Below are 9334 nucleotides of genomic sequence, written 5' to 3'. Positions count from 1 at the left end.
AATCAAAAACATAAAAAATTAAAAATAAAAATAAAATAGAAATTCAAATTAAATGTGACCCAATATGAGAAAACCAGGCTATCTGCGGGAATTATCAATTAGAGATATGGCTTCTTAAAGTTGTGACAGTGGTACCTTATCAAAACTGAGATTATACCAAAAATATATTGTATAAAGAATTTCCTTTCATTTGATACAAAGTTTGCCCTAAAATAACTTAAAAGAGGTCATTTACAGACCTTTCTTTTTGTTGTGTACCATGTAAATAATGCAAGATATAATGATAAAAATGGCTGTAACTCAATTTCATTCGTTTAGAATTCTTGTTGCATAAATAAGCATAACTCAGCACTAGATGTGTCAAATGACATGGAAGAAGGACCAAAAGATAGGAAAAACTTTGCTTAATTAAGAAACCCATAAATCTCAATTTTCAATTTTGGAGCATATAGCCTGGTTTTCTCATATCGGGTCACAAATACTTAAAATTAAAAAAATTAAAATAAAATAAGAAAAGGAAAATAAATAATAATAAAAAAAAGTTAAAAAAAGAAATAAAAAATAAGAATTATAAAAAATTAAAAATTAAAAGTAAATAAATAAAAATAATAAAATAAAAATAAATAAATACATGTAAATAAAAAGAAAAAATAAAAATTTAAAAAATAATAAAACATACATGTACATGTATGTCACTTACCATTTCTTGAATATTCTCTGGCAACAAATATGAGTGTCAATTGATGATTATAATTAGTATCAATAAATCATCCAGAGCCACTCCTCCATTATTATGAACAGGTGACGGACTCTCTTTAACCAGTCCCCAGGTAGGCAGTACTAAAGTCTATTCAGTTTCACCTGACCTATTGATTTTTTGTTATAACTTTTGATAAACATGGAATTTAGAAATTTTATTTGCACCATTAGAATCGCTAGGTCCTTCCCGTCCTTTAGATAAAAGGATCGGGTCAAAATGATAAGGCCTTAGCCTTTTTTGGATGTCCCTGTATAAACTCAATGACATACCTTTGACCGCAATTATGCAGCTAGAACAGCCAGATAAAATTCAGCTGCTACTTATCTGCATCCCTTCCGTGCAACAAAAACAATTCCAAAACCACAAATACGTAAAGAATGCGGATGTGACGTAGTTATTTATTAATTGAAAAAAGCCAGGGGTCAGGTGAAAGTGAATAGACTTTAGTGACAGTCCTCCTCCTTTACTCAATAAACCAAATGAGACAGGACAGGATGACCTTACTAATCCTAATATATCCTCACACTCTCTAAATAACAATAAATACAAAAATAAACATAACTAGATGAATGTAAAACATTGAAGGGGCGAGCCTAAGCAAGTAAAGCAATGTACATACAATAGATATTGACAGACTAACCAATACTCATGACAGTGCAGCTCAGAACTTGATTGAGTGCAGTGTAGTTCTTGACTTACCTTTGTAATCAAATCAAGTTTAGCATTTGGAAAGCATTAAAGATAGCTAGAAGCAGTCACTGCACAAATGATATGGCTAGATAGGCAACTGTAGCAATGTAGTCCAAGTTAGTTCAGGCTGTGACAGACATTCAAAGTCATTCACATCAATAAAGATGGCATATCTGCTTTCTTAACATTCCCTGCCGTTGCTTTGGACAGTAGTATGCCAGTACAGTAAGTCAAGTTATCAGCAAAAATAAGTTTTATAGTTACTTTATTGCATCTATAACCTTGCCTGGCTGTTGGAGAAGCCTTTGGACAGAATTTTTGTCTTATTTTGCTGCTAGAAAACTCACGACTTTTCCCCGTGTGTTGGTCGCCATTTTATTTCATTGTGGCCACTCCCACTTTTAATGAAATATTGAAAACTGAATTTATATACCCTTTTCAATGCATAGCATCTACCGTATTACGCATAAATAGGGGTGACGTACGTGTACAAACAAACAAACAAACATACATACATATGTGTCTCATTTATGTGGGGCTCGCTCAGGCTCGCCCCAATTAATAATACTAGAAGCAATGTAGAACATTAAGGGGCGAGCCTAAGCTAGCAAAGCAATTATGGCACTGGATCTATCCATCTATAATCTACTCCCAATGATTTCAAAGCATGCATCATGATTTAGGCATAGCAAACATGATTCACATGATGAAAGTTTAATGCTGCTGATAAAATCACTTTATATCATTTATTTTATTTAACTTTTAGTCTTCTAGTTTCACATACACATTTCTTGCCTATAAATATCTGTAATAATGCTTTACTTAGCTTTAGATATAATATTATCCAATATTAAGATGACTGAGAAAAAGCTTGATTGACTTTCACAGTTTTAATAGCAATTGCATCAGTAAAGACGAGCTTCATAAATTATTAATTGAATTTAAAACCTTCTATAGCTGCTGGGGAAGTCTTTGGACGGTATCTGCCTTATATTGCTGCTAGAAAGCTCATGAATTCTTCCAGTGTGTTGGTTGCCATTTTTATTTTACTCTGACCGCTCCCACTTTCAATGAAAAATTGAAAATTGCATTGGTAATGCATAGTATCTATCTACCGTATTAGATCTACGCATAAATAGGGGTGACATACGAGGACAGACAGACAGAGGAACAGACGGGATGCGTGACTGAGAGTATAGCTAGAGTGGGGCAAGCTCAGGCTCGCCCCAAAAATTATAATTAAACATGAAAAACAAGCGTAACAGGGTAAAAAATATTCCTATAATTGATTTCACCACCTTGCAAGTACAACTTGGTCATTACTAAGACTTATAGAGGTTCTCTCTACCTTATAATGCTTCTAGAGATGTCTTTAGACAGTATCTCTATGCTCTCTTGCTGTTAGAAAGCTCTTAGCTTTGTCCCATGTGTAAGCCGCCATTTTGTTTGCCATGACCACACCCACTCACGTAAAGGAGCGTGGGCAGGTGGTTGCTAAGGCTTGTTATTTCTTCAATACAACGTGTATAGAAGAAATGTAAGTGTGGACATACAAATAAATACATATATATATATATATATAACGTAAATCCTTAAATAGAAGCCGCATTTGAATAAACGCCGGGGTAGCAATACAATTTAAATATAAATACGCAACACAGGCTTAGGAGTGACTCAGTAGTCTAGTGGATGCTGCCTGAAGTTCCAGAAGTCAAAAGCATGAGGTCACGGGTTCAAACCCTGCTCTGGGCCTAATTTTTTTTATTTTTTATATATTTTTTTGAGGTCCAAATACCATTTTAGGAAATAGACGCCCGGGCTTTTATTTAAGGAAATACGGTATATACATAGCGCGAGGGTGAATTCAATTATAGGAACAACCTGGGGGCTTCGCCCCCAGGTCGTTAACAAGACAAATTTAGAAAATTAAGCAATACATACACAAAAGTACATATGTACATGTACATGTACATGTATGTGTCATTTCAAAATTTCACGATCATAGTATATCAAATGACATATAAATAGAGATGATACCATATAAATATGCACATTCATGGAGTACTCAATATTGGTTGCAGTGAGCATCCACTTATATAAAATCTGTCGTTTTCTTTTATTCTGAGCATGCTCAATGGGATTTGGCTGCTAAATCACCAAATGACACCAATACATGTATACATGTACATATGTAAAACCCACCAATTACAAATTGCCAAATTCAACTACTGCCAATACTTAAGTTCCAACAGTAAGAAAGACAGATGATACATGTATGGCCCCAGTAACAATGCCAACAATACAACAATACATCATTATCATTATTCATAATATCATTCTTCAAAACATTGATTATTAGTACCAATCTAATACTAACTTGTCCAGTGAGTTTTCAAGGTTCCATGCATGAAGGCATGATACAAGGAGTCTAGGTGAGCTGATGGTTAAAGGGAGAAAGAGAGAGAGAGAGGAGGGAAACATTGCAATTTGTGCTTATACATGTACATATACACTACATTTAAAACTTGATATTTACATGTACATGTGTAACTGTCAAAAAATGTAAATGACATTATTGAATCAAATAAGTAAGCAAATGAAGGCAACATGAAAGCCACAAAAAATTACAATACTTTTCAGCACATTAGTAACTTATACATGTACATGTACATGTAAATAGTCAATATATGAAAATGTACATACACATGTATTTCAGTGAAAATAATTACATGTACATGCATATTAATTACTATACACTACATGTTGGTATTACAGTACTACAAATACATGTACATGTACATGTATTAGCAATTGAATGCTTTGGTGTGAGAGAGAAAGAGAGAGAAAGAGTGAGGGGGGGGAGCAAAGCTTACATTAATATGAGGAGGACATGTTACAATGCTACTGACCACCCCACCATGAACTGCAATAGTGTGGAACAATATTCCTTTGAAGAGGTCCCAAAATCTAACAGAGAAATCAGGACCACCAGATAACAAGTGATTGGTATCATAAGCAGTGCTATAGTCACAGGATACAACAGGAGGGAACTCTCCTCTTGTGACCTCTTAAGAAATAATATTGAGACCATGCTATAGAGGAGAAGGAGAGAGAGAGAGAAGACAGAAGCACAGAGAAAAAAACAGAGGTGATATGTACATTGTAAATACATGTACTGTACATGTACAACTGTACATAAGTAGACTACAGGAATGATAAACACTTGGTATTACTATTTCTACAGAAAAATATCCTATTCATATTGCATGTAATTACAATGTACATGTACATGTATGAATGCATGTACATACATGGACATGTATACAATTATTGTACATTTGTATGCAGAGTACCTCTTGAGAACTTTCTCTTGGCTAGTTAGAGTTTGGTAGCTGCTTGAGTTCCTGATAGAACTATAATACCACCATTGGACAATCCATAGATCAACCGACTGAATTGTGTCAAAAATAAAGAAACAGTAATATTGGAAGAAGGACTAGCACTGATACTGGGATACTAATGGAAAGAGAGAGAGAGAGGGCAAAGGAGAGATACAGAGGGAAAGAAAATATAAAGAATTAACATACATTAAAATAAAAAATAGAATAGAAAGATCATATAATAAAAAGAATGAGAGATGGAGGGTTGAAAAAGAGGGTATAACACATTGTACATGTACATGTAAGGCTGGTAATATTGGAGGGAGTAATTTTGTGAATTTTGTTGATTGGCAGGTTTCAATTTGGCAATTTGTGGCCATGTCCCATTGAGCATGCAATGATTGCAATGGTTGGGAATTCCCAGGAATATGATAACTGACAACTGAGTCAATAAGGGAACAAGGAGTGGCTAGGGACTGCCATGAGTCAGAGAGAGAGCCTGTGAAATGAGACTTGAAATCAGGAGCAGCAGAACCTTCCTCTCAATGAAGCTTACCAATGATAGACTTCACACCTGCAGCTAATGATAATAAAGAACAAGAAAGTATAATTATATAAAATATAGTACCACAATTATTATATTATCACAAAATTATCACAATTTAATGGGGAAACCCTGATTTAGATAATGCTCCATTAATATTATCACTACCTGTAATCCATAATGCATTCAATTATTAACAGTCTTAAGACACGTCCCATCTTTACCATCCCACAATGCTATGCACTTATTAATATAACATTAATAACTAGACACACCCCTACCACATCAACGCACTCATTTTTACTAAGACTGACAATCCTGTCCCTGTCTTAAGACTGCATTCCTAGTAATAATAGTCTCAGACATAACTAGGAAAAGATGGGCATTAATTGGAAATTGTGGTGGGCATTAATTAAAATGATACATAAAGGCTTTTAAGTGATAGTGATAATTGGTCTAACCACAAATTCTCCATTGATTCTCTTCCTGTATAAGTTCCAGATACAAATCTGTCCCATTTTAGTACCGGTAGCTCCTCCTTTATCCTCCTCTGTCCTATTAAATACACAGTATAATAGTCAGTATCAAAATCCAAAGCTCTGTACCTGGTCATACTGGTAATATCGTGTACTGGAGGATTATGGCCCCAATACACAATAGACACAGTAGTGTCATTATCATGACTAGTTGGGGTATAAAACTTTTCTTGACACGATGAGTTACACACCATTTTACACACGTGGTTTCACGTGGACTGCGTGGGCAAGGACTTTGGGCGTGGCTTGATAAGAAAATTAATAAAGAAAACAGTGACCAGGACCAGAAAATAAGGTAAATTTCTAAATTTTCTCTTTGAATACCAGCATACCTTTCCTGATGCATGTATACATGCACTTTAACCGTTTAAATGATGGAAAGGATGTAGGGTCTGGCTATGCAAGCTTATGTTGTGTAGAAAGTTTGTGCGCATTTTGATCAAAATTAGATTTTTACGAATTTTTAATGTTGCTCAAAAATGGGATCAAAGTCTCTGCGTGGTCATGGGCCAAATTTTGCCAAAAAAATTAATTGAGGAAAATTTATGTTTATATAATTTTCTGATACATAATGTATATACAGGTACATGTTCTTATGTTGTGTTGAGAGTTTGAGCTGATTCTGATCAAATTTGGATCTTTATAAATTTTTACAACTTGGGTGTTTAATTTTACTCATTTTCAGTATTAATTTTTATGGTTCACATAAGTTACAATTAAGTAATGTGATTTTATTATTTATTTATTTATTATTCTTCATAGGTTGAGTAGCTGGACTAGTCTCACCCCACCCCTTCGCTACCTGTGGAGGAAGGAAGACCGTGTCTTACAACTACTCTGTAAGTGATAGTAATAGTAAATATTGGAGGTAATATTTCTGGAAGAAATGGTAGTAACTTTAGAAATTGAAACCAGAATCAGCTTAAACTTTCTACATACAATGTACATGTAGCTCAAGTACATCAATCTGTATTAGAAAATGTAATAAATAATAGGGTGATTTTGGAGCCATTTTTGGATAAAATAATTTGCCTTTTTTTAATTGCAAAAATATTTGTCAGAATTGCCTGCCGGAAACTTTCTTCACAACATAAGTACATAAATATGTATCAGAAAATGAAATGCAAATTTGGGCTAATTTTGGGATCTTTTTTGCAGAAAAGCATAGTCTTGGGTACATATATTTTTCAAAAGTTGGCCTATTAAAATAATGCTCATTACTCTAAAAATATTTTTTGGAATCAGCGCAAACTTTCTATACGGCATAAGGACATCAATATTGTATCAGAAAATGTAATAAAATTTTGGGTGATTTCGGAGCCATTGTTTGAAACAAACCATATAGCCTTGTGTTTTTTTGAAAATTTGCCGTTTCTAACCATGGTTGATGCTTGAAAACATTGTCAGGATCAGCTCAAACTTGTTCCTTAGTACATCAATCTGTATCTGAAAACGTAAAGATATGGGTAATTTGACTGATTTCAGGGCCATGTTTTGGAAAATACCATAGACTATAGCTTTGGGTATTATTAAAAAATTAGCTGTTTTTAAAATAGCTCATAACTCAAAAAATATTACACATATGTAGTTTGAGAGAGAGAGAGAGAGGAAGAGGAATCACTGTTAGTGTATAATCATTATGAATTAATTTCTTGTTATTGTTTTCAAGGTGTCGGATTATTGTTAATTTTCATACTTTAAAATTAATTATATTTTGTGAATGTCTACAATGCAACACTCCCTACTATAAAGCAATGCCAAAACATATTGTAGAGTAACCCCACCCCCACTGTAATAACATGCACTATACCCCCTCCCTCGCTTCCTCTCTTTCTCATTATAGAATTATAGACTTTTTAAATCATTAAATGATGTTCTTATACATGTACATGTACACTCCCTTTCTTCTCATATTCTTTCACTTCTCTTTGATCAGCTTGCTTCTTTTCCCCTTCTACATTCTTTCTATTTTCATATTTCTTCTAATTCTCTCCTTCTGTTACTTTCATGTACATGCACATTGCACAGCAAAGCACGTTAAGTGAACTAAACAGCATGAGCTTCATGAGCTGACATTAAGCTTACACTACAATACAGTACATGGCATTTGGAGCTTTTTTAAAAATTCATAAAATTGATCAGAATCAGCTCAAACTTGATATACGACATAAGGACTTTTATACATGTATGTATCAGAAAAATTACAAAAATCAAGAATTACATGTATCTCCTATTCATTTTTAATGACATTTTGCCAAAGTCCCTAGTACAGGGTTCTTTGCCAGATTTTGGAGAAAATAAAAATTTGTAAAAAAAATCGAAACTTGATTGGAGTCAGCTCAAACTTGATATATGACACAACAAGATGTATAATTATAAATCAGAAAATTATACATGTACATGTATAATAATGGAGAATTCTCTCCTAGTCATTTTTCGTGAAATTAAGCCAAAGTCCCTGTATTTTGTAGCAACTTGACAATCCATTGGCAAGAAGCTGCATGAGGACTATGCCATAATCCTGTGTGGAAACCCTCCATGTACAAGAATAATGTACTAGTAGTATGTTCATTTTCATTTCTCTTCCTAAGGTTGAAAGAGAGAGGGAGAGGTTGCTCCTGGAGTTGTTTCCTTGGCTCAATGATCAGTGCCAGTTTCATCATGTTAGTATCAATCTCCAGCGGCTGTGTGTCCACAGACTGAGGGTATCCTTCAGCAACGAGGAGGGGGAGGGGTCTGGTGTCCTCTGCAGTTTCTTCACTCCAGTGTATGAGGTTAGTCTCTGCTTATTTTTGAATGTTGGTCTTGACCACACCCACTTTAGGCCATTATTTCTGAAAGTCCATTGCTGGAATTGGATCATCATTTGTCTCATTCAGTTTGACCAATTTCATGTAAGAGAAGGTACATGTAACATGTACACTGTATGTGTACATGTATTTATGTTTAGATCATATGTACTGTAAATGTTCAAATAGAAGCCTGGCTTGAATAAACACCTGGTATTGGGCATATCTTATTATTATTGTTATTGCTTCCTTATCTCAGTTTAATATATATACATGTGCTTGTACATGTATCTACAATTTCCCAAATATTCCATATTCCCAGGATTTGGCATCTATATCATTTAAAGGGTAAGTTCCGTGAATTTTTGGGGTATTTTTTTTTATTGGCTCAATGTGTTTGCATGATCATAATAATGATGTGTTCCAACTCCGATTATTCAAAACAAATTATTCACTGAGATATGAGCCTTCAAAAATGCTCATTTTTGCTTCCTTCAATGTTACTATCTGTCGGTGGGTGTGGCTAAACGTGACGTCACAAGGGGAATAGATGCAGCTAAATCCATTCCTTTATAGGGGGAAATGATCCTTTATTCTCATGCCCTGTAATGTAATAGCACTAATTTAAAGATTGG

At 34.2% G+C, this 9334-nt stretch overlaps 1 protein-coding gene and 1 long non-coding RNA gene across 4 annotated transcripts; one reads left to right on the top strand and one right to left on the bottom strand.

The window, feature by feature from the left end:
• Positions 1-704: 704 nt before the first annotated feature.
• On the bottom strand, positions 705-6104 carry LOC109587413 (WD repeat-containing protein 72-like). Of its 3 annotated transcripts, XR_002187581.1 has the most exons (5): positions 5836-6038; positions 4804-5410; positions 4324-4542; positions 3828-3887; positions 705-866 (listed from the first exon to the last, which is right to left on the bottom strand). XR_002187581.1 is itself a non-coding variant. In XM_020003655.1 (3 exons), exons 1-3 carry the CDS (start codon positions 6102-6104, stop codon positions 5399-5401), a joined length of 231 nt encoding a protein of 76 aa, XP_019859214.1. In that variant the 3' UTR covers positions 5174-5398. The 3 variants fall into 3 exon arrangements, 2 of the variants coding, with proteins under 2 accessions (XP_019859214.1, XP_019859213.1); XM_020003655.1 differs by lacking the exons at positions 705-866; positions 3828-3887; positions 4324-4542 and having other exon boundaries at positions 5174-5410; positions 5836-5929; positions 5980-6104; XM_020003654.1 differs by lacking the exons at positions 705-866; positions 3828-3887; positions 4324-4542; positions 4804-5410 and adding an exon at positions 5673-5742 and having other exon boundaries at positions 5836-5929; positions 5980-6104.
• On the top strand, positions 6101-8814 carry LOC109587414 (uncharacterized). Its single transcript, XR_002187582.1, has 4 exons — positions 6101-6205; positions 6673-6749; positions 8502-8684; positions 8735-8814. It is a non-coding gene; the product is annotated as an uncharacterized LOC109587414 (long non-coding RNA).
• Positions 8815-9334: the final 520 nt, after the last annotated feature.

Source organism: Amphimedon queenslandica, unplaced genomic scaffold, assembly GCF_000090795.2.
Source record: "Amphimedon queenslandica unplaced genomic scaffold, v1.1 AMPQUscaffold_12576, whole genome shotgun sequence".
Classification (NCBI taxonomy): Eukaryota; Metazoa; Porifera; class Demospongiae; order Haplosclerida; family Niphatidae; genus Amphimedon; species Amphimedon queenslandica.
This window is presented reverse-complemented; position numbering and strand designations above follow the sequence as displayed.

Bases quoted from the DNA above. Each gene is read 5' to 3' on its own strand.
- LOC109587413 (XM_020003654.1), bottom strand. From the start codon at position 6,104: ATGGTGTGTAACTCATCGTGTCAAGAAAAGTTTTATACCCCAACTAGT. The intron at 5,930-5,979 runs GTACAGAGCTTT...TGTATTTAATAG, and splicing joins GATATTACCAGTATGACCAG to GACAGAGGAGGATAAAGGAG. The intron at 5,743-5,835 runs GTTAGACCAATT...ATCTTTTCCTAG, and splicing joins GAATCAATGGAGAATTTGTG to TTATGTCTGAGACTATTATT.